General features: G+C 36.6%; 1 protein-coding gene across 1 annotated transcript in view; it reads left to right on the plus strand.

Moving 5' to 3' along the window:
• The window catches only part of ZNF804B (zinc finger protein 804B), a 225,308-nt gene that overhangs the window by 181,084 nt on the left and 17,479 nt on the right, over positions 1-26,745 (plus strand). The window contains exon 2 of the mRNA XM_053950034.1: positions 16,828-16,971. Coding sequence (XP_053806009.1) covers positions 16,828-16,971 — 144 coding nt within the window. The remainder of the gene's footprint in view (positions 1-16,827; positions 16,972-26,745) is intronic.

Consider the following 26,745-nt stretch of genomic DNA (forward strand, 5'->3'; position numbering starts at 1 on the left):
TTGTTTTGCCTTCAGAATCTCAAATCTCTTGTATGAGGTGCCCTAGCTGAACTACAGATGGTGTTATACCAGAGCAATGATTACATTGTACTTAAACACAAGTTTCCAGAATCTGTTAAGAGCATGTGAGCAGCTTTTGTGATCCTAGATTCCAGCCAACCCCAAATGTCCTCAACAACTCAAGGGACTAGAAGAAAGAAGCCTTATTTCAATGAAACCAAGTGAATGCAAACATGGAAGGCCCTGTTGTGCATGAGAATTTCAGAATTTCCTTCTGGTTCTTTAGCATGAGTTTGCAAACAAAGGGGAAAATAAGCTTAAACTCCACATAAAGCTGTGGTTAATTCAGACAAGGTCCAGCCTTTGCCTTTCCTCCAGTAACTTTGAATTTTTTTTTTTTAAATCTGCACACTGACACTCCTTGTAAATGGAATTCAACCCAATGCAGAACACTAGTCAAGCTCCTGAATTTTGCTCAAGGTGGGGCAGAGAATAGTAAGTAGGTTTTCTCTGTAGGGTTGCATTTATTCCAAAATTAGATGCCAGTGTCACATCATTACATTTCAGGGCAATACAACTAATTATCAAATACAGGATCTGAGCAGAAATTAAGTCACTTCAGAAAATATCTTGGTGGGCAATTAGTGTTTCAAAAAATCCAGATTTTTTGTTTGATATGTGATTTTTCTGGGCAGGAGTATAATTTCTGAATTAAATAATGCCTGAAATGGGCTGGGTTTGTGCCTGTTGTATGACTATCTTGTTTGCATTGTCACTTTAATTTTCCATTATTTTATTGTATGGTGACTACTTTTTTGTTTATTGAAAATATAAGCATGACATTAAATTCATTATCCTATTCTGCATGCAAGCATGTTTTACATTTGCAAATGCAGAAGTGGTAAGGAGAAGCAAATTCAGTAAGAGGGTTTATTATGCATGCATAACCAAGCAAGTGCTTGTTTTAGAACAGTACATCTTGAACAGTTGTGATAAGGACTGCCAGGACTTAACTATGACTTTTATGAGTAGAAATTATTAAGAAGTATCTACTGAAGAAAATCCTTTAGTTCATGGACCTCTGCGTGTTTTATCTGGAGTACCAGCCAAAATTGTTATATTTATTATTAGTTAATTTATTATGGGTTAATTATTATTAGTGAATTTATTATGAGTTAAAATCTGAAACAGAGAAACTAGGGACAAATGTATTATTAAAAGATTTACTTGCCATAAACTCTCATTCTTGTAAGTAGCCTCTCTTTAAAGGCATCTTTAGTAAAAATGAAACAAACTGAAAAGAAACATTTTTCAACATTAACCATAAAATCAAAAAAGATTTTTTGTATTTGAAATAATCTCAAATACTCATTCCCGTTACCTTTGCACGCTGCTGTAAATTTCAAGATATTGAAACTATACAAGAAATCATGGCAGCATATGTTTACTTGAAGTGATTTGTGAAAATACAGGTTATTAGGAGAGCCAAATTGGTAGTAGGGATAGTAGTAACACAATTTCTCCTTATAGCAGAGTATAATGTTGAAGCATTATTTAGATTTAGTGATGCCAAGTTCTTATCATTTATATACAATAATATCATATATAAATTTAAAATATTAATAACATAGTAAAAAAATCTAGCAATGTATTATTAACATTGATTTGGTATTATATAGAGCATATTTGCATCACTATTTTACTACTGTTGTAATAGTATAATAATATGATGTATGTGATATATATATTAGATGGAATTATAGAATAGTTTTGTAGTTATGTTATACATACTATACTACAAACACTAAATAGAAAAATGTTGAAGAATGTATATCAACATGCTGAGGTTTCCTTTCAGTTAGGTAATTAGAATGAAGATTTCCTTTCCATAATCTTCCATGACTATGTTTTCCCTTGGGTGCTTTGTCATTTGTTCCTTTATTTTCCAATCATCTTCTTTGACACATTTTTCCATGCTTTCTAGATATCTTCACTCACTAAAATTATTGAAGATGTAGTCATGCAGTTCACTATGCTAAGGCTGGGGTGCTATTTCTGGCACAGCCACAAAGCTACAGGCAAATCTTATTCCTGTCATTCAGTGCTTGCTTTCACTTTCTCCACAGTGCTGGAAGTGTATAGTGTTGTACTGAACTCCTTTGTCCTCCTGGTGATTAGAAAAGGAACATGAATAAATGTAGTACCATGTTCCCAAATTGAACAGAAGATTCACCTTTTACTGGGCAAGACATGAAATTGAGGACAAATTTGCAAGGAACTGCTTAGCTATTTAACTTTAGGAAGGCATCCTAATCCCTGGGGAAGGATATATAAAGGGTCATTTCTTCTCTCTTGTTATTTCCAAATGGTATCTCATTCAACATCCTGGATTAACACTGGGCTCACAAGAGGCAGCTGTGATGGCTAATGCAGCCCTACAGGTTCCAGGAAGGTGCAGACAAGTCCAGTGCTGTAAAGCTGAGCATGATGAGGTCAAAGTCCAGGTGCTGTGCTCATTGTGAAAGTAAGTCAAGCTTCAGAATGATGTTTTGAATAATAAATATAAGTTTATGCAACCATAAGACAAATTGTCTTAAAGATGAAGCCAGAGGTGACCATATACATCACATATGGATATAGTTATTATTTCTCTCTGTTAAGCATATTAAGGCAAAACTTGTGAGAGTTATTCTTCTAGAACAGGATAAGTATTTTGAATATATGAAAATATCTTGTACTGAATTAATAAGTCAGACATCACTAGAATAGAGGTCACAGAATAAGGCTAAGTGTCCAGCATTTAAGAGCTGTGTTCCTCTCAAATGGGCAAAAAGAATATTTTAAGGCCAGCAGTAACTGCTATTATGAAGTTTGTATCTCACTTGATCACACCTGTTATAATGCAAATGAGGTCCTGATTGCTTTTAAATTACTACAGACTTAACTTTTTGAATAAACTAGTCAAAGCCCTAATGAATCAAGTCAGAACTTCTGCTTCTAAACATTTCTTGCGGCATAGAACTTGTATTAAAAAGGGTGGAGACTACCTCTAAATACAGCCAATGAAACCTGACAAAAACATTATTTCCTGTACATTTCTACAGTGCACTGGTGTTATTCCCCATATGTGTGGGACACGGTTGTGATTACTTGCGCTAGTGAGAGCACATCCCATCAGATAGCTGTTGATACTGGTGTGAGCCAGCTCAGAACAACCCAGCTACACAGCAATGCATCAAATCTCATAATAGCCAATACTCTGTTGGGTCTTCCAGACAGTATACTGACAGCATAGCAAAAAGCTGCTCAGTAAGGAAAGTGCCCTAGACCCAAATCACCAGCCATGGAAATGCACTAGAAGAGGTTGCTTTGAAACAAAATGTAAGCAGTGAAGTGTCAATAGGATGGATACAAAATAACAAGGCTAGAAACTGTGGCAATAGAAAGTTTGTGAGGAAGACAAGTAATTACAAGAAAAACACCATATAAAATAATTCTCCCAGGCTTATTGATATAATTGCTATGCCAAGTTGTTGGGTTTTTTTCTGCCCATACACATTAATTCTTCATTAACCTTTTCATTCCTATTCTAAGTACCAACTCAGTTGTAGTTACCCAATAATTTATTAATTGCCTTCAGATTGATTACGGGTACATGCATGACTTTACACAAATCACTGAGTGTGGTTCCCAGGCCCTCTTGTGCAATTCAGTGAATTCTCAATGTACAAGAGGACTGTGTTGCTGCAAGAACCACAGAGTCCTATAATATCTCGAGTTTGAAGGGGCCCAGGATGATCAAGCCTGACTCCCTGCTCTTTTCAGGACTATGAGAAAATAAACCCTATGACTGTGTCCAGATGAAAATGCTGTTCCCTTGCTTCTGCTTTCATACATACAGTTATGTAAACAAGTATCATTCCAGTGAAGACAGTGGCAAATCACTGAGATTATATTCATAGTTTTTGTTTGTTGCATTTTAGTTAAGAACAGACAGTTTACTACATAGGTTTCAAATACTGGAAGGAAATGTCTCATCATTAATTCATTGACTCATCTATTTTAATTAGATCAAGAGTTAGAGAGCTCGCACACTTGTATTCATATTCATTAAGGAAATGCACCATTACCTGATAAGACTGTGCGTTGTTTCATGATATAAATGGTTGGACTAACAGGTTATAGAAATCAAAGTTAGGCACTATTATTCACTTATGTCACATTAAAATCATTAAATATTCAACACAGAATCACAGTTAAAAAATAAAGAATCCAGAAAGCCTGTAATGGACATAAATGAAATCATTTCTTTAAGACTCATTCTTTGGAAATGTGACACACAGTAAGGCAAGTAATTTAATGATTGTACTCTTGGAGCTGAGAACTCCCCATTTGTATTTATAATAGGTGATGGTGAAGCCAGAAATATTCTTTCAAGTTGAGAGATGTCAGCCTGGCTCATTTTTCTGAAATCAAGCACCTCTACATTGCTCTGTGTTCAGTAAATTCATGGGATTAATGGACACCCCAGGAGACCTCATTTTACAGCATCAAACAGCAATCAGCTGCTTGAGTTGTTGTCTCAGGAAGGCTCAGGTCTCCACAGCAGCACTAGATGTGCTCATTACGTGTGGGTATCATATTCCCAACCAAGTACTTGCAACAGAATTAGCTCTATGTTATATAGTTTATTCATTTGAGGGAAGATGAGGATGGATCATCTTTTATTTGTTCAGCAAAGAATCTGTTTAAGACCTTTTGTTTCTCAGACACTGACATTTTATTTTAAATTGAATGTTGCATTATACAGCTCAGTTCCTAATACGAACATGATGAATTCAAGAGCACAGTAGATGTTTGCTATCAATTTTGTACCATATTACTATTTTACTCACAAAATACCACATCAGGAAAAAATAAGTAGTCTTTTAAACAGCTATTTTTCCCTTCCACACCTTGATTTGTTGTTTTTTTTTTTATTTTTCAAATCTGTCTCTGCAAGAATGTGCTCACCCTCTCTCCTATTAATTTTAATAATCACAGTAAATCCCCCTGGATCTAAATGGTATCTTCGTTTTTGTTTTGTTTTCCCTTTTATTATGCTTGTTATAGCTGAATCTTAGAATCTCATTAGAATAATTTTCAAAGCTTCCATTGAGTCCAGCCTTGCTCAGCTGTGTTAGAGCCTGGGCTGGAGATGGAGGCAGCTACAGCTGTGTTTGTTCCAGCTTCTGGGAATGGACTTCACCAAGACATGAGGATAGGGTGGAGCATTTCAGGCTAACATTTTTTCATAGCCCTTCATGCCCTTTTGCAATGTGTCCTTAACCTGGGTGATAGCATAAAAGAGAAATTGGCAACGGGCACAAGCTGCAACAACTGATAGTGAGCATGGGGGTTTCTCCACAACCTCATGAAGGCGAGGAACTTGCTCTAAAGATATATTCTGGCTACATTTTTTTCTTGTATGAATAAGTAATCAAAATTATTGCAGACTTACAGCTGATTAATGAAGATCACTACCAATTATACAGTCTGGTAAATACAGAAACTGGCAGGAAGGACCAGGATTCTGTCTCCTTCTTGAGTTGTAACATGAAGGAAAGGAAGGACCAGAAAAAATAGAAGGCAAGAGAACAAAGATGCAAAGCCATGCAGGATCACCAGTAAATTGAACAGAATACCATGGGATGTAAAGTTTCTGTAGTGTACCCATGGAGTGGTTGTGCACTGAACATGAAAACTCAAGAAAACCACTAGGCACTTGAATACAGTGACTCCTTCCAGGCAGAAAGGAGTCCTTATTTCCTGCATCAAAGCTGAAGAATATGGGAAGACAGAGAGTTTAACTTCGGAAATCGCCATAAGGGTGCCATTAATCTACAAGTTGAGTGCCCAGTTGTATTTAAAAATCAACTAATTTAACTAATTTTAATTGCCATGTATGCTGCAGGGTGCGTTTCAAGCCATAAGTACTTGGATAAAACAGAGGTAGAAAAGGTATTCCTCCCTCCCTCCCTCCCTCCCTCCCTCCCTTCCTTCCTTCCTTCCTTCCTTCCTTCCTTCCTTCCTTCCTTCCTTCCTTCCTTCCTTCCTTCCTTCCTTCCTTCCTTCCTTCCTTCCTTCCTTCCTTCCTTCCTTCCTTCCTTCCTTCCTTCCTTCCTTCCTTCCTTCCTTCCTTCCTTCCTTCCTTCCTTCCTTCCTTCCTTCCTTCCTTCCTTCCTTCCTTCCTTCCTTCCTTCCTTCCTTCCTTCCTTCCTTCCTTCCTTCCTTCCTTCCTTCCTTCCTTCCTTCCTTCCTTCCTTCCTTCCTTCCTTCCTTCCTTCCTTCCTTCCTTCCTTCCTTCCTTCCTTCCTTCCTTCCTTCCTTCCTTCCTTCCTTCCTTCCTTCCTTCCTTCCTTCCTTCCTTCCTTCCGAAATTCCTTCCGAAATTCCGAAATTCCTTCCTTCCTTCCTTCCCTCCTTCCCTCCTTCCCTCCTTCCCTCCTTCCCTCCTTCCTTCCCTCCTTCCTTCCTTCCCTCCTTCCTTCCCTCCTTCCCTCCCTCCTTCCCTCCCTCCCTCTTTTCCTGTCACACTCATGTCTTTCGTATCTCCCTCTCTCTGTCTCTCCCATGCATTTTTTCCAATCAGAATGCAGGTCAGCTCATGGAATTGTTGCTTGTATAAAACAGAAGAGTTAACAAAAGAAAGTATATAGAATCTTATAACTCACATGAATGCATTTGGGGAGCAGAAGAAGAAGGATATATGTCTGTGCAAATAAACTTTGTTTTTCCATTTGGACTTCATAGAGCAATTTGGAATTCCTTCTTTTTCCCTTGGATAACCTCAGGTTCTGAGAAAAACGAAGCTTACATAAATCAGTGTTCTGGGCTTCTGTTAAAAAAAAAAAAAAAAAACAATAAAAAAACAAACAAACAAAAAAAAACAAACAAAAAAAAAAAACAAAAAACCAAAAAAAACACCAAAACCATGAAAAGGTAATGTGCAGAAATGCCCTGATTTCTGGTTAAAAACTTGCCATCAAATGCTACACAATGCAACAATGATGCAGTAGAGTGAAATAGATGAGTTTTAAGCAAAGGTGAATGGTATAAATATAAAGTGTATGATTAAGACTTAGCCTGTAAGACATTCTCTGAAGTATATTGCAAATGTACATAATATAAAAATTCAATTGACCAGTCTGGATTTATTAATAGTTTATTAACATTTTATCATAAAATTAAAAATTATTCTCTGTTGCTATGAGCAAAGAAACCCACTTATATTAGACATATTGCATCATTTATAATATTGAATAAGTCTACAGGAACTGGTTTTAATATTGCGGTATCTGCAAAGAAAAAGTCCAACAATGTTAAAAGAGAGAGACTTAAATGTTTAATGCTATTGTTATTAAAGACTATAAAATGCTATCTGGTATGATTAGCCTGTATTTTGTGAAAAAGGCATTTAATAAAAATGGTTCTAACAGCTATATATGAGTTGTGTGATAACTATTATTATGCTCATATAAAATGCTGTATTTCCTACAAAATTTCCTACACAATTTCCTAAACAATTATCAAAATCACTGTTGCAAAGTGTTTTTAGCTATCTCAGATATGAAAGACACTACATATAAGTTTTATATATACATACATATATATGTGTGTGTGTGTGTGTGTGTGTGTGTGTGTTTTATAGAAGAAGCCTTTAGGTCAAAATGTACTAAGATCCTAAAAAGCGTCAAGTACATTTAATCTGAAAAGAGATTACAGACAAAGAAATACATCACATAAATCCATTAAATGCAGTGCTAGAACAAGCATTGTACTCTAAAAATCGCAAGTGGAAAAGTGAGAATAGTAAGACATAAATGGAGGACTAACTCTTCAGGTTAATTGATAATACCTCACTCATCTGTAAAGGAGTAAAATAAATGATCACTTGAGAGGAGGAGAGAGAAAGTAATATGAATCAGTGAACAAATTGAAGGAATTGACTTTGAATGGAAGACAGACAAAAAAGTCACAATCATATTCACTGAAGGACTCACATTTGTGCAGAAAAGCAAGACTATAAGGAAAAAGTGAATGATGGGTTTTTTTCCTTCTTCTTCATAACAAGAACAGTTCTTCTTTCCAACCTAAAAAAAACATTTCTATTCTATCTACATTTTTCCACAGTCATATTGACATGGAAGGACAGTGAACCATATGTGCAGAGTAGTTGGAATTATAGTGAGATTCTCTATATTTTTTATCTTTTTAATCTTACCCAAAAAGCTGTTTTAAATTTTCTTTTAAATGCCAAGAATATAATCCTAAGTGTAAGAAACCCACATCTGTTTCCAGTTACCCCAGAAATTGTTTCAGCCTCTACCATCACGAGTTTTTACGGTTTTGATGCCCTTTGTGCTCTCAGGCTGTCCTTGAGTCATATTTCTTCCTCTTCTTAGGGTTGTTGCTCTAGTTACTGAATTGCAACATTTTTTGTTGTTCTTTAATGGCAGCATTTGTATTTTGAAATTGTTCTTTAATGACTTTTTGCTTGGAAACTCTTTCAAAACAATAAGTCAAATGCTAATGCTAGCATTAATATAGGGGATAGATTAACAAAGAGGCCCAGAGATAAAAAATCAAGCAGCAAGACATTAATCATTAAGCAGATTTAGTGTAACTTAAGATTTTCCCAAATCTTCAAATCAAATTTAGTCAACCAAATCACATCATATATTCCCCCTCATATCATGCTTCATCTTAAAATGACACCTGCAACTTCAGTGTGAAAGTTGTCCTTCCATCTTTTCCACTGATGATGAGAAACTGTTGCTTTTCGTTCTTTTCTTCTCTCTCCGACTTGTTTGTTTTGCCCGGTCCGCTTTCCCGGAGCGCTGGCCAGGCGCTTCCAGGAGCTGCCGGAGAGAGAGAGGCAACAAACACCTTTGTGGGTTTGTCTGATACGGACAGAGCTGTTTAGAGAGCGCGAGCAAGACCGGGATAAAGAGACTCAAGAGATTGGACACTTGTTGTGCAGTCCAAAGTAGGTTGTATTTGCCCGGTCGCGCACGTACAAGTGACCCCGATCAGGGGTCCAGACAAAGGTTTTATAGGGGAAAATAAGAGATAAGGTGAAACCAATAGAACAATGCCCAGTGTGAATACATTATAGGTAAAATCCAATGGGAATAACTCTGGGGGAAGGATGAATATACGTAAAAATACAGAATAGAAACTCCATCTTTAGGTTTAGGAAACAGAAACTCCCATCTCAAATTCACAAAGCCCTTTTGCTCCGTTTGCGTAGCTGCACACTGCAACAAGAAACCTTATGGATTCCAGCCTAAATATATGAATCTTTTGAAATATTTTATATTTATATTGTATATAAATGATATTTACATTTATCATTTGGTCTTTATGCATGAGTGTATTTCCCAGTCTGTATGGAAATTGTTTATTTGCTGTATTCAATTTAATTTCTTTTTTAATCAGCATCTCAGTAGTTGCCTCATACATGGGAGCAGATCCTTTATCACCTTCTTTTACAACTGGGGGTTGTCCTCACTCAGGTGGAGGACCTTACTTTCGGCATTGTTGAACCTCATGAGGTTCACATGCATCTACTTGTTCAGAGCTTGTCCAGTTCTCTCTGGATGGCATCCCATCCCTTAGGCATGTCAACCCCACCACTCAGCTTCTTGTCACCTGCAAACTTTCTGTAAGAGCACTTGATCCCACTATGTCGTCTATGATGTTATTGAACAGCACCGGTCCCCGTATGGCCCTGTGAGGACACTTCTCATCACTGATCTCCATTTTACTCCTTTGTTTTCTCAAATTGAAGTTTCTTTACATTTATGTTATTTCCACTCTATTTTTAATATCCTCTTTAAGCTGGCTTTATTTTAGAACTCATATTTCTGCGCTGCATGCAATTCCAGGCAGCTTTTTCTCAGTTAAATAAATTATATTTTAATAATTATTCTATCATGTTTTAACCCCAGTTGAAAACTAATCTACTATGAAGAAAGTTAACTCTATCCCAACCAAAACCAGTACATACTTCCTTTTAGATATATCCATTTGCAATATAAAATTATGTAAATGCTCAAATTTGATTAATTGTAAATTTTCTAAAAATTAAATTGAATACATACAATTTTGTATGCAACTTACAGTCAGGTACCTAAGTACCTTTGCAGGTCAACTCTTGATCACATTTTCAGAATGTGATCTCAATTCCACCAGTTTCTGAAAATAAGGAGAAAAATATTGAATCAAATTGAGATGTTTGAAAAATGCCCTCTATATCCACAGAAGAGATTTTTAGTGGTTATATGCTCCATTTATAATGTTGAAAATAAGTATAGAAAAATCTCAAAGTTCAATTTCTTATTGAAGTTACCAGAAATAACCATTTGTCTTAGAAAATAAAAGATTTTCTGAAGATCTGAATAGATCTGCTCATGTTCTTTAAATTCTTCTGTCTATAAGGTTTGTTCCAATCAGCACTGATGATTTTGATAGTAAATAGGTTAGGAATTGGTTTACATGTCCTATTAGTCCCAGCAGGATTGGACTCTGAGAGGCCTGCAGGACCTGCTAAAAGCAGCAGTAAAAGTCCTACACTTCTCAGCATTCTAGTAGCAAATGGATGTGCATATGATTGAAAACATTGCAGTAATTGGCTGAGTGTGAAAAATATGAAGATGTATTTATTGGCAGAAGTTAGGTGTTGCCCTCTATGAGTCAGCTGAGAATGACAGCATGTACTGCCTTTGAAGAAAAAATCCTTTGCAAAAGACAGCTCTGTAAATCCTCACTATAGATCCCACAGTGGCAGAAACTATGCACTGAGTTTTCAAGGTGGAGAATGGCAGAACATATGTGAGATAAATTAAAATATTCTGTACTGCCAGCTATTGCAGCTGAACGAATCACTTGCTTTTTATTCTATCTCCACAGCTAAACTTCCCTAAGAAAGTCTAGGTAAGTGAACAGTCTTCTCCAGGGAGAAAAACAAAAAAGAGAGCTTTCAGGGAAAAGTTCATTAATTTCAAACAACCTGATGTTCAGTTACATATCTTAATATCAGGACATTTTTGTGGTACTCAAGTTTCCCACTGCACACAAGTACTTTGATTACTTCCTGCATTCTATCACCTGCCTGCTGAGTTTTAAAGATCGTTTAAAATCTATCTCACTCTAGCTGCAGAAGAAAATATATAAGGACATTAAAATTATGTGCAAGCATCCCTAAAACTGGTGAATTTGGAAGATGTGGTGAATGAGCACTCAAAATGAAGGTTCTACGACTGCTGTTTCTACACATCTATGCGCAGGTCCTGATCATTCAGAAATGTTTTGTACCAGCCTGGCCAGTTCTATGTATTTCCCTCAAAAAATGTTATTTACAAGTGCCAATGAAAATATGAATTACAGATTGGATTTAGTTTGCCTAATTTAGGCATGTAACTTACTTTTAAATCCCTGATCCCTACCTACACTTCTGCTCAAAGATCTCTCGAGTACATCTATGTCTTTCTTGAATTGTGGGAAGAAAACTGTCTCAAAGGCATCATCTACATTTTGGTCTTCCCCAAAAAGCACATACACCCCAGGACAAACTGACCATATGTCCATTTTGCCTGACGTCTCCTCTGTCTGGTACTGTTACATGTAATTATTATACTTGTTTTTTATTTCAGTCTCTATGATGAATTGTAAGGGCTATGTTAAACCACTGCTGGAGTAGTTGTTTTGTGACATGATGTTGCATGTTTTCTTATGACATGCAAATGTTGCTTTCTTTGACAAAATCTTTTGAGTTTTTTTTAAGGCTGTACAGGGTATGAAGAGGTTTGTGGTGTCTCATCCTTTCTGCCTGTAGAGTGTGGTCCCTGCACTGAATGTTATTTTGGAACTGCAATAGTTTTTATCTCAAAGGGAACTCTGAAATGAAAAAGTCCGGGAATGAACTATCACACATAGAGTGGGAATGATAGAGGGTCAGATTCTAGAAGCCAAGTTATTTGCTAGTGTAGATGTGCCAAATAGTATTTTACAGCTGACATTTCACCAATACTGAGTCAAGTGGAATAATTACCCTCAGCATCTTACTTATAACATCACTATTAACATGTCAGAATGTGATTTGCCTTGACTTTGTTGACTTTCATTTGGTTTCTTTTCCACTCTAACTCTTGGACCTTTTTCCTTGCATTTGCGTTTTTTTATGCAGCTATTCCTTATCTAGTATTGATGAAAGTGATTTCTCCCTCCAAAGTGCAGCACTTGACAAACGTCTTACTGAATTTTATCTTGCTGATTTAAGATCATATCTGAAGATTATTGCAGTAATTTTGAATCTTGATCCCGGTCCCTAAAGCATTTGTATGCCCTATTCTGTTAATTAGTATCATTCATAGATTTCACAGATAATCACAATTCGTTTTGTCATCTAAATCACTAATGAAAATATGTTTAAAAGTCTTAAATGTAGACTGCAATCTGTAGCTAACTCATGTGCTTATATTCATCCTATTTCTCCTTTAACCTCTAGCCTGAGAACCCCCAAGAGGCATCTCTGTCGTTGCATAAGTATTTAAAACTTGTATTTATATCTAATCTGGTTCACAAAATTATATTTAAGTTACCAAACTGGTTGCTTATGTTCCCAAAGAGGAAGCAGTCTGTCACTTACTGAGCTCTGCATTAATGTGAGTTAGCTGTTCTGTCACTAATTTTGCATTCCAATTTAGAAATAGGTAATCAAAAGTGGGCTAATGATGCTATATTTTTCTCATATTCTATTACAAGCACCATGCATTTACTCCACTATATTTATAGAAATCCATGGGTTTGTAGAAAATTGCCTCTGCAAGTTTTATTGTTATCAAGTGACCTACTTTTCACCTTAGTCCACTTGAACATAGCTGATATATTTACTATCAGTTACTGAGACAAGAAATGTGGTATTGTTTTGTCTAGATCAGCATCCTTTAATGGCCATGCAGTCTATTAAATATCTATTACAGACTCTAGATTTAATAAATTATTTCTAATTGACTAGATGTCAGTGGCAACATTCAAGAAAACTCAGTTACATGGGATTTTTTCATTGATTTTCCCCATATTAGAAAATAAAATGTCAGCTACCATTAATTGCGCTTTCACAATACGAAGCATACTGCAAAAGTATGTAGCTGCTAAGTGAAAGCACTTCTAGCCTAACATGCAAGAGAAGTATTTTTTTAAATTAATCCAATACCTAAACAATTATTACAGTTATGTGCCTCTCTGGGTCAAATTGATGTGAATGCAATTAAAATCTATAATATGGAAGCATTTTGCAGGCTTCTAGAAAAAATGTATTTAGAGACATATTCTGCACTTGTTTGTCCTTATACACTTCACCGTCTGCATCCAGCACCACAGAAGTTAGTTAATCCACCATTTCTAGGAGCTCTCACCTACAAGGATAACATCACCCCTTACATGAGCTTGCACTTTGACACTCCATGACTCAAAGACAGAACAGCTAACTTAGATTGTCTTATAAGAATACACATGTCTACCCAGGCTATGTGCCATTACTAAGGAGGGTATGATGCAGAATAAAGTTTATGAGACTGTGATACATATATCCCTTACCACTGAAGATTCAGAGTTCAAAATGTCTTGGTGCATTATTGCTGCCAGCCGATATCTGCATTTGTGTGATCAGGCCTTCGTGATCACGTATGCTTTCTACAGGTGGAATTCCATAGATTTTCTTTCATGTGTTCACATTTATCAAGCTAGAATTGACTATTGGTCTGTACAATCCTAGTGAGATGATATTAGAAGTCTGGATGTGAAAATTTATTTGACTGTACAATTTACAGTAGTGCTAGAAGTTCTTATGTCTTTGTAGCGAAAGAAAAAATCCATGACCTTTCTAAAGTATGTGATGTGGCATTCAATTTCCCTGCATCTGATCGATAAGCAAGCAGGAAGTTCTATCTTTTGCCATGGTAGACAAGCATAATTAAGCAATAAGGAAATGGAGGTAGTTAGGATTATCTTAGGATGCACCTGGGAGCTGCCTTGTTGCTATTTTAAAACGTCTTTATGTGAAGGGAACTGTATTAATTTCTGCTGAGAAAGATAAAGTTGGCAGTTTGGAATGCTCATGAGCAGCAGTTTCACTGTGCTTTGCAGGCAGTAGTGTGGTGCGTTCACCCCAAACAGCTAGGCTTCTCCTTCAGCAGAAGGAAAGATGGAGCAGGCTGTAAGCATTTAATTGACAGTTCAGAACAAGAAAAAAAAATCACAAAAAACTGAAAAACAACAACAGCAACAAAAAAAAAAAAAAAAACCAAAAAAAAAAAAAAAAAAAAAAAAACAAAACACCAAAAAAAAACCAACCCACAACCCCTCCTGCAAAGCAATTATGCTTTGGCTGGCTTCCAGTGAGTGCAAAACTTACATTTTTACCAGTTTAGAATAAAAATATGTTGTCTCCAACACTTGATTTTCAGGGAAGACATCTCTGCATAATTAATACTATTGCATCCACATTCTAATTTATGCATTTTAATTATATCAAAGGCCTGGTGAATAATTAATGCTAGCAAAACAATGGGTCTGAAGCATAAGCTGAAAAGTATCACTTTTTAATGGGCTCTGTAAATTTAAATAACTAATGAAAGCTATTTAACTATTTGATTGTGAGTATATTTCTCCCTGATACAATCAAGGATTAACTACCATAATTGAGCAGCCTCTCAAGTGGAAAAATGTTAGCTCAGGTTAGTTTTTTTCTGAGTGTACTGTAGTATATTGACCCACCTGAGCTATATGCTTGCAGGAAAGAGATTTATTTGCATGTTTCCCCTCTGGGAGGAACTGGTATGCCATTGGTATCATCAATAGGATCTAAAATCAAAATTTTGGGTTTAGCATTCCCCTTTGACCTCCTGTCTTCAAGTAGGTCAGTTCATGAAAGTTTCATGGGGAGATTTAGAATTGAATCTAAAGAAACACAATACAGAATTTATTATCTTTGAGTTCAGCAATCTAAGAATTAAGGATGTAGGCCAGGTTAGTAATTTAGAGCCTTGAAGTGGTCGGAGAGAGATAGAACCTCTGGAGAATTTAATCTCATTCTAAAATGGGTTTTTGAAATAGATGGGATTAATAACCATTTGGCAGTGCCTAGCATTTTTCTCTTTCTTACAGAAGAAGCTTAGTATACTGTCTTACCCATACACCTAACTTCTAGACAGACAAGTTTAGAAGAAGTTAATCTCACCAGCAAAGGTAGCCTCTAAAACTATGGTTTAAAAAAGACCTGCTCACACCAATCTGAGGGTGTAAAGACCAGGGCAAAACAGAAGGGCTCACAGCACAGAGCTGTGCAAAGTTCAGTGAGTCACACTGAAAACCAGCATCAGTTGCTTGGCCAAGTCTCAGATTTGAGTTGTCTCCCCCTCTGAAGGGCTCAAAATGTACATTCATATTAATCTGCCATACCCAAACACCAGCCTCCAGCCCGCTCTGCTCCCTGGGGCTGTGCTGGGCAGAGTGATGTGCTAAGAGCAGGCTGTCCCAGACGTGCAGCGTGTCCTGGCTTTCATGCACTCTGAGTTTGTCACGCCAAGAGTGGTGAAAGCATGTGGACAGCAGACAACACTGACTGCAGAGCATGGAAAGCCTGGCAGCAGAAAGGGCTCATTTCTTTAGGAGAGTAAAACAGTACAGCAAATGATGAATTACTGCGATCCCTGGCAATATATTACATACACTCAAGAAATATCAGCTTGTCAATATGAATACAAAATGAATAGCTTCTACCAACTTTTTTGTTCTTGTTTTCCATATCAGAAGTTTGCACTTTAATGCAAAATGTTTGAGGAAGTGTCATAAAAATAACAACAACAGTAAAATGAAGGACTTTTAAAAGAAATAAGATTGACAAAGGCTGCTGCCAATTTTGCATATCAGGCCCTTTATTTAAGTGCATTAATTTGAGTTCAGTAACTTTTTGCTCCTATGCTTGAAATTTTCTCTTTTACCTAATATTATATGTTGAATTGAAGTATTTGACTCTCCATAGTACTCACTTGTGTCATTGGGGAGATATGAAAGGCAACTATGTAGGAACGAATTGTGTTTTCCCTATTTTCAGCTGTGTTTGCATGAGCCTGGACATGAGCTAGTGCTCTCCTCAGTGGTTGTGGCCTGTGTCAGGCAGGGGAGGGTTCCTTTCAGTTTGGTCAGGCTGGATGGTGTGTCCCTTCATGCAGATGTTGGGAAGGACAGGGAAGAACAGAAAAGGCTCTTGCAGAGGGGGCTCTGCTCCAGGGAAATCTCAGCCAGCCATAGCTGCCTGGCCCCAGTGAATATTTCATAGAAGTCAGAAAGCAGAACACAAAAGAAAATCTGCCATAATATCAGATTAAACCAGTTTATTTCTTGTGAGCAATAGTACCTGAAAGAGCAGATACTGGGGCAATCTGGGGCTGGTGTCAGAGTTAACAGGCTGACACTGGGGGTTTATTTGTTCTTCACAGCTTTCCTGCCCAGGGGCTAGGCAGTATCCTGATGGTATTCCTCTGCACCCCATTCCTCTCTACTTTCCTTACAGCAGAGCCTATAATGAGTAGTAAGAACAATTCCCCAAGAAACATAACTCTTTTATTGAATCCTGTTTAAGACCAAAACCTGTTTAGCATGTTTGGGATGGAGTCTGATGTTCCAGTTGTCCAGTGCTTGCAATGTGCCTGATAAAAGAGATGCTGAAGCAGGAGTTCATGGTCTCAGGTGAAGTGCCTCCCTTTGCTTCTGCCTTTGCAGGACTATGCTGAGAAGGAGAGAGCTGCAGCTAAGGCCCTGGAGGATGTGAAGGCTAACTTCTACTGTGAACTGTGTGACAAGCAGTACCACAAACACCAGGAATTTGACAACCACATCAATTCTTATGACCACGCTCACAAGCAGGTAAACCTGATAAATGTGTTGCATGTTACAACGGTCTCTCTTCCCTCCTCATTGATTGTGGGAGGTTTCTAAATTCACCCAAGTAGAAGACAATTCATCATTTGATGCTTTCAACTTTAACATGCTACTTTCCATTAAAATAAAATGGAAAATACTCGCTTTTATCACAATTTCTTTTAAGCTACTTTGACTGAAAGACCTTCAGCTGTAGCTTTAGTTACATGCTTAATACTGATGTCTGGACTTAATTTGATAAATTTAAATGTGGAATAACTTAAAAACCACAGGCAGGAGGAAAGACCACTTCCTCAAATGACCAGGTCCATCTTTTGAACCTCCCAGTCACAGAAAAGCCTCTATTCTTCATGCTTCTATCAGAAGGCATATGACCATGCTGTTTCAAACTGGTTGTGCTGTTTCAAGGGCAAAAAAGAATTTTGTCTATTTTTTTTTAAAGCATCTGTTTCTGGAGTTAAAATCTATGTCTCATAATGTTTGTCAAGCAAAATACATTTTTCCTTGCATACAGAACAATATAAAATAATCCCTTATGAAACATTGGATTCCTGGAAAAAGATAATAAATACTATTTTTTATCACATTTTGTATCGGTTTTATCACATTTGTATGTGGTAGGTATATTTTACCCATATGTGCCTATTAACTTTATTTCCTGTGTCCCAATTTTCCTCCAATTTTAGCAAAATACATATTTCAATTGCTAATATGAAAGGAAAATGCAATTAATTCATATAAACACTTCAGAATTTAAAGAAAATGGTTTGTGAAGTCCAGGAATGAATGTTTCTGAACCTCTGAAGTGAGAGATCACATCAGCTGACCTGGCATGCTAAGGACATGTTACTAGAATCTGAGGATGGATCTTTTTCTCCTCTATTTCTGCTAGCGCTTGCATTTAAGTGCTCACGTATTGCGTGCATCCAAGTTGCCAGGGAATTAGTGTCTTCTGTGTGATCACACTTGTAGGTTCATGGGGATCAGGAGCTGCCTCAATAATATATGAAACCACTAGAAGTTGCAGGTATCTCTAAACAGAGTATTAGAAATAATAATGTTGAATAAAATGAGCAACGCTAAAGGCAAAGCGCCTCGCTCTCCCTGAAAGCAATCTTATTGTCTTCTGCAGTATCACAGAGGATGTAAATCACCCTGGAATTTTCTGTGTGCATCTATCACAGCACTTTATTAAAAAACTGCCTAAGGTCTGCCCACACATCAAATGCTGAACCATCCTGCTGAATTCAAGCACCACAGGCAGCTATCCATGGGTTATAATGGGACTCTTTGTCCCATCTCTCCAAACAAGAGTTATGCATTTATGTATTAAATCAAAAGCAATTCCCCTCATCACCATTCCATTATTTTTTTTTATAATAATACAAAACAAAATATTTTCCAGATCCTAAACCTGTGACTCTAATCCCTATAAATCCCCATTTGCTGCACAGAAGATTTTTTTCACCCTTCAGCTGTTTTTTTAAGTCATCAGAAATGCATCTGAACTCAAATGGAGCCATTTGTGCTCTTTCCTCTTCACACACTCCCCCTGCAAAAAGCAGTTTATGCTAAATCAAACAGCCTGCTTCATGCACCAACTATGACTGCGTTGTTGGGTAGGGGAGGTTTTGGCAAGTTTCTGTTATAAAAGGGTTGGTTTAAGCAATAAAACTCTTCTTAATTTTCAGATAAATTTACTGCTTTAAAAGCTGCCAGAAAGTGCTGGAAACCGTGAGTCTGCACAGAAATGCACGACACATACAGAATATCAACTGGCAGTGCAAGCTCACCTCATCCTGCCCTTTCAGATGTAGTTCAGAGGCTCAGTTAGTGCAGGATTAGCTACCTACCCTCCTGATGTGACAGGATAATTCAGTCTCTTCTCCCCTCTCACTTCTTACCTGGTCAGCCAAGTCTGGGAAAAGAATTAGTTTGCCTCTAGGAACAGTGTAAGTGTTTACTCTGACTTTTATAGTCAGTCACAGAAAAGCCTCTCTTCATGCTATTATCAGCGTAATCTGATAAAAAAAATAATCTGATAAAAAAAAAGTTAATTTATGGTTTCCTGTGGGTTTAATTAACTTCATTTCAAAGTGTTTATTCTGGGAGGGACATTAGCCACCACAAGAGCTTCTTCCTCTGAACGTATGTTTTCTGTTTCTCAGCAGTAATTTGAGAGTAGCTTTAGTAATCTGCATGGATATGTTCTAAACATCATTTTTCTAATGGAAAGTAAATTAAAATGAGACATTCTTTGCACCTCAGTAACAATACAGTGTAGTCCTCTCATGTGATTTCCCATTTAAATGCTACTACTTCACAATTCATATTAAAGTGGAAATGAAGTTTAGAGAAGATAGAAAGGCAGAAAAGGGATATTGGACTGAGTGCTTAATCATAAGTCTTTTGTTTGCCTTCCAGAGGAAATAGATTTTATTGAGAATTGTGGCTTTAATTCCAAATATTATGGTTTCATAAAATTAATTTTGCGATCCATTTTCTTATAGATGATTTTGACCAGTTGTTATAGCAGGAAGTGCTGAGTCCTGGACCTAGCAGTTGGCATACCAGCCATTGCCCTCCCTGTCGTCAGAGGCTGCAAAGTGTTATGATGGCAGTCTGGCCTTGTTTGCATAAATGGTCTTTCTGTTGTCTTTCTGTGTTAGATTATTCTAAAGCAGTATACTCAGAGATACTTTCTCTCTCTCTGCTTGCTACATACCTCCAAATTTATAAGCATAAAAATATGATGTATGTGTACATATATATGCATAAAATTTGGCAGACCATCAAAGATCAATGCCTATATCTTCATTATCTTATAACACTGTAATGACCCTGGAGAGTTATTATTTAACTATTTTTGAGTAACATTTTCCCACTATTAAACAATTCTAATTCCTTTGGTTGTCTTGTCCGCATTAGTCTCAACATCTTTCCTAACACACTAAAAGAATTTTTCACTGATATTACCTGCTATTGGAAATTAATTTCTTTCAGTGCACTGATGGATAAAGTGGACACAGAAAATCTGTCTGATTGGGAGTTTGCACTCCTGAGCTCTGTGTTGTTAAACCTGATACTGAACAAGGCCGGGGCAGGAGTGGGAGTGACTTTCCTGGGAGAACCTAATCTTTCATCACTGTACAGCCCTGTGCATACATCTCTCATTGGCCCACCACGTATCAGCTAACCCACTTGAAATCACAGCTTTTTCCCTTGGTGTTTTTTTCCTATGACTTTATAAAGTCAGGGGCAGCAGTCACAGGGAGTAGCCTATTTGATAAATCTGCAGTTTCTCTCCTCAAGCATCAAGGTGAAGGACGCTCGCTCTCACTTGCTCGCTGTATTCTCTGCAGTAAAAGTGAACTGCATCAGAACGGGGTACCTTGGCTCTGCCAAAGCTACCTGAACACCAAAAGGCACAGGGGTCCTGGTGAGAATTCATTTAAAAGTGATCAGGATATAGATAACCAAGATAGGCTGCCACCTGAAACCTGAAAAAGTTATATCTGTGGGAGAAGGTTAAGCTGAAAATAATATATAACTGTAGTTCTTTTTAACCGTGTTGTGTACATCTTTAAAATGAAGCTAAACTTGAGCAGAGATGTCTATTTGGTTGACATTATTAAAAGGAATCTTTTAATAACTCCAGGTCATGTGCAGTGTTTATTCATTCAGTTAACATCAAAGTGGTTGGAGCTTTCAATTTTTTGTATAAATAATCCTTAGCAATGAGCAAGGCTTTTAGATGTCAGCAAATGAGAAAATCACAAATTTGTACTGCAATATAATAATTGTGATGATGATGATGATGATAATAATAATAGATATAAGCAGCAAAGAAAAACAAGACTGTATTGCCATCTTGGGGTTTCTGATGACAAAGCAAGCCTTTAGTTTTGTTATCAAAATTTAACCATACAGTTAAATGCATCACATTCTTTCCTGTGATAAAAATACACAAACTAAAAAAACCTATAAAAGGGACCCTACAACACAAATTTTAGTGTCCTTGAAGCTGACAGTACTAAGTAAGCAAACAGAAGTTTCAGTCTACTCTAGTTTACATGCACGTACCTGTATTTTAGTATTTACATCCATGCATACTAGCATTTGGTTATATTTTTGGCATGAGAGCCTAATTTAGTGTGTACAGCTGTTGGCACTTACTGTTAAGCCTTTATGGTGCTTGTGGATTGAAACTCTAATTCAGGCAGAGATTTAGCTCCTGTTAAACTTCAAAGCTAGCAAATATGCTTACATTTTAGCTAGCATTGCTGCTACCATCCAGAAAATGCACTGATAAGTTAACTCAGAGAAAGCTCCAGGAATGAGTGTAAATGCTGAGATCTTGTTAGTTCATCTTGAGGGTGTTTTTTCCAGGATCTCTATGCTTATTGGAGGAAAAGTAAGTCATGTCTTTTGGTGCCAAGGTAAACCTGTATTACTCAAACAATTTTCATTTGTAGAAAAGATAACTGGTTTGGCAATATCTGAGGAATTTCACCTTAGGATCTGGATCTGGGAAATTAGGCAAACATGTTAAGAAACCTTCTTGTGGACAAAGGAATGCATATTTATCTGTAAGAACACACTAATGACAGGAGTACACGAGCATGAAGGTTCCCTACTATGTGTGCTTGTGTAGTCTCTGCTTTTTTCCCTTGAAGCATAGGTGGGCCCACTGTTCCTCTGGTGCTCCCATGTGGACAGGGCCAAGGTCCTTCCATGTAGCCCCTGCTCCTGTACCTCTGCATCAGGACATCAGCCTGTAAAGACCTGACCCTTTAAAAGCAGAACACTGGCCGTGACTTTGTGGGGCCAAGTTTTGCACATAGGGTCTGTACTCTGTGGCCTCCTCAGGAAACAACCTGAGTGGTAAAAGACCTCATAATTTCTTGCTTTCAGTTAGCAAGTGGTGCTGCCAGCAGTCACCAGGATTCTGCTCCTGTAACTCACAAAAAATCACCTTGGTTTGATGCTTGTCAAGAAATATATGCATACTTGTAACAAAACTTTCACATTCCTCACATCCGTAGTAAGACTGAAGAAAGGAAGTCAAACAAGAGAAACAGTAATATGATGTTAGATTCCCTCAAACAGCTGGTTTATTAGTGGACCTGAAGTGATGCAAGAATTTTTTATATGTCGTAATCACTGTCCTCTTTAACTACCAATGGATTTTTATGCTCCAATATGATTAATGGACTTCTATGCTCCAAAGCAACTATCACATACACAAATTGCTATATGTGTACAATTTAGAGGGTTTCAAATTAGGCCCTGTCCTGAAAACTTTGAACTTTCTATGAGGTAGCCCTATAAGCAGCCCCCTCAAAAAATAAATTATTTAAATGCATAAAATGAAGGAAGCTCATATGTTTTGCAAAAGACAGGTGTTAGAGATGGAATTACATCAGAATATTGACATTATGATTCAATGCAGTCAACAGGTTCACAGATTTTTTTCTACAAAGTATTCTTTAAATTCAGTGAAATTCCTGCTTATTTCTAACTTTAGACAAATCTATTACCAGTTTATATTTTAACTATCTCTGCTATACAATTATTTAGAATGATCACCTCCTCCAGGATAACATTTGTCAGACACTTTTTCTTCTTTGCAATATTTTTTTTTCTCTTGAATTTGGGAGTATGGATGCTGTGGAATTCTCAGCTGTTTTATTTACTTGTTAATTTACAATAGAAATAAAAATTTTCTCTGCTCTATACTTTTAAGCACATCTTTCTTTTCCCTTGGAAACAGCATACTCTTGAGGTTTCTAGTCTAGTCTAATTTCTTTTTATATGAAGACCAAAGTTAAAAGCGAAGAATTAATTTCTATGGTCTATCCTATTCCTATTTTTTTCTATGGTCTATCCTATTTCCTATTTTGAAAGACATTTCAATGTCTTTTTGCCTTAAAGACACACTTTTTTCTTGCTCATTGTGAAAGTAGTGATTTTCTTGTTGCTACTTATTCCTATGCCATTTATTACAGTCTCTAATTTCTGTTATAGCTTCATACTTTCTTAGCTGTTCACCATACACTGATTTCTCGATCTGTATTCTTGTTCATACTCCCAAAAAATTACTTACACTCTGACTGTAACTCTTCCTGAAGAGCAAGTTTTTGATAATTTCTTGCTGAATAGTTATGCTTTTCTCACACTGCCTTTTCCATAATTAAATTTAAAAGTTTTTCTCACTCTTTCAGAATTTTTTTCATGTGAATTAACCCCTTCCATTCATCATTCTTGTACCTAAACTAGTTTTGATTATAAAATAAATTACCCCAACTGTAGTGAATTGTTAGATACAGAACTGATTGTGATGCTTATAAATGAGGTTTACAAACACTTTGTGTTTTAAGAACAAGCTTTCCATTGCTCTTGGTTATTGGGCTGAAATTTTGTTTATGGATCACAAGCTTTAGTAAATTAACAGTAAAAATACATAGTATTTGCAAAGTCAAGAATAAACAAGTGAGAAGGCTTCAGAATCAATACTGTTGGGACACCCTAAAGCAATACTTTTATGTATCTGCCCTTTAATGAAATCTTTAATCTGAGATTGCATGTTGTTTTCACTGAGGAAACGTCCCTGACTCAGTACTGAAGATGGACTGTACTTTAGAATTTAATCCCCTTTGTGCAAGGGAAGCAGCTGCTGCCTGCAAAAGAACTGATGCTGTAAAATGAGGAGGAAATAGAAGGAGAACAAGTGGGTTTGGGAAGCAATTATGGAAATAGGTGTGGACAGAAACTGCTAGAACTGCAAGGCATGGACGTGTCACTCAGAAATTAGAAGACAATGGAGAAGAAAGAGTTACAAGAGGAGGGACCTGGACAAATAGTTGGTAAATGAGGAGAAATACCAGGATAAAGCACAGCAGGAAACTCTCAGTGTCAGTCACTTAGCACCGCCAATGCCTAAGTCATTGCATTTAGAGATGAGAAATTGAGTGAATAGGCCACATTTCATGACTCTAATTCTGTTAAAGGGAGTACCATGGATATTGTATTGGCACACAGCGTTGCATTGAAAATAATACAAAGGACTTACACAACATAAAAAATGCTAGATTCTGGGAAAAAAAGCAAAGAATGGACCGTATAGTGCTGTTTTCATATGCATTTTCATATTTTACTACTGCTAGATAATATAAGACCAAAATTTTCTTGTCCTGAATGCTTCCTTCTGTTATTTAGACACAGAGAAATCCTGCCTTTCAAAAACATGTTTGCATCAGAGCTGCTGTGCTCCTGGGTACCTGCAATCCAGCAATTTTGAAATGCTGAAGTAGCAGTTCAGGGGAACAGACAATCAGGTTGCGTCATATCACAGAAACTAATGCAAATAAGGGTAACATAAAGCAAAATATCAGCATTTAAATAAAGGAATAGTGTACAACATAGCCACAAAAGCAGGACATATACAACACGATAATTCTGTGGTTTCACTGAACTAAGAACATTTATTTTCCCAGTTCAAAATTTTCTTAAAACTAATGCTTGCTTTATAATATCATGCAATATTTTCTTAAATGGTATGAGGGGAAGCTTGTATTTATAGGTCTGCTACACAGAGATGATTCAACTGCACACCAGAGCAAGTGCATGTACCAGAGTAGCTCCAGAGCAGCAGAAGCAGCATTATCAAATACCACTGAGCACACTCGGGTGATTAGGAGTGACTCGAGGCAACACATTCCAAAGAAATGTCACCAGAAACAATTCTTTATTTTAAACTTACCAGTCTGTGCAGATCAGTGAGCTTTATAAAGAACTGTTAAACCTGCTGCCCTAAGAAAGCTTTGCTGCTTTCTTATTGCTCAGTGATAAAGTAAATAAATTGGCAGTATTCATCCTTTTTAAATTGCATATTACTTAGAATAATGAGATTCTTTTTATCATTGTCTCTCCAAAAAAAAATTCTTGCAAATAATGAAAAGCTTATTTTAAATTTAATGTTCTTGATAAGCTAAAAATGCTAGATGCTATGGAATTACATTTGGTGTTCTTTAGAATGAATACTAATTAACATGTAAATTAGCAATTTAACCCTCTTTAAATTGGAAAAAATCCCATGGGACAACTAATTTCATAGTTGTTAATGATGGTCCAATGACTGTAGAATTTTTCTTAAGCATTTCATTATATAAGGAATTACAAAAGTGTACTATCTGGTTTTGGCATTTAAGACATAGCAATAACCAGAATGTCAGTTAGAGGAAGTGCTTTTCATTAATGCCTGTGTTATTGTTCTTTCTGTTCTTCTCAGATGGTACACTTTTTAATTACTAAAGTTTTAAAGCAATTTTCCTAGCAGGAAGTATAGTTGATGCAGTGTAATGGATGGTTTATTAAAATAAGCAAGGAATTGTAAGGATTATGTTTATAACAAAACCAAAAAAATTATGCCAAACCACAGAAAAACACAAAATTACCCCTCAAACCATCATTTTAGATTTTAATTTTATACAATAAATCCTCACTCAGAGCATGAAGGAATACATTCTTCTTCAATTATATTTATTTACAATGGTGCAATTAACCTGGTGGAAACTCAGAATCTCTGGTTCAAACAATTTCCCACTGCTTCAAACTTTGCTCCCATTTAAAATACAGACAAAGAAAAAGATCCCAAAACTAAATTAATTAAAGCATTCTGTTATTACTGTTTTAAGGTGGCAATGATAACGGAAACCAAAAACAAAAAATTGAAACAAAAGACTTTCTGAAACATTCCATTCAAATTTTAAAAAATTATTTTGACCAGGTCATAATTCTTTATCCTAGTGTATAAAAAGGGTTATCAAAATCAACATATTCCTCTTTGGTTTTGAGTTCTGAAATGCTAATACATGCAGAACATAGAATATTACTTAATTAAATGAGCTAGGCATGTAGAATCTAAATATTTATGTTTAGATTATTATTATTCCCTGTTAACCTTTAGAGCAGCCAGACTGAAGTCATGCCTGTGCTATTTAATAAATAAGATAATTTATGTTGGATGTTGTTGTCCTTTTAAACATCTCTGTATTCAGGGATACAGAATTTTTCCACTTTTTAAATACTAGATATCAAGACAGAAGAAGCAGAATAAACAGAATGTTTTCTATCTACTTCTATGCAAAATATCACCATTCACATGCAACGGTGTTCATGATGAAGAGCTAGGCAGGACTGACTGCAGATGTACATTCTATTTTCTGTGCCAGCTTCAGAGCACTGGCAAATGTTACATAATACTATGTAATAATAATTTGTAATGTAGTACTACAAATATTACATAATACACAATACATATTTTGCACAGTTGGTTGGGTTTTTTGTGTTAAATCAGTAGATCTGGAATACCTGGTGTCATTTTAAGGTCAGGGTCTACGGTATCTACAAATAGTGAGGTGAGGTGAGAGAGGCAAAGCACTGCCAGATGCTATGATTGGCTTTGGTGACTGTGTGCTCACACAGTCTTCTTTTTAGTACTTGAAATCACATTTTTGGAATGACTTTTAGCATAAGGTATTATTTAACCAGAATAAGGAACCTGTTCCACAGGATCTGCCACATCTGTACGTATCTTACCTGAGGAAGCCCTGTGCCATAATCAGCTTTTTGGAAATACAGCAATTAGCTGTCTGTCACCAGAGGACACAAGGAAAAATGACGCACCACAGCCTTGGTCACGATGAAGAGACTAATTTATTTCCTCTGACTCCAATCATTTATCATTCTCAAAAGATG

This window comes from Vidua chalybeata, chromosome 1 (assembly GCF_026979565.1).
Source record: "Vidua chalybeata isolate OUT-0048 chromosome 1, bVidCha1 merged haplotype, whole genome shotgun sequence".
Taxonomy (NCBI): Eukaryota; Metazoa; Chordata; class Aves; order Passeriformes; family Viduidae; genus Vidua; species Vidua chalybeata.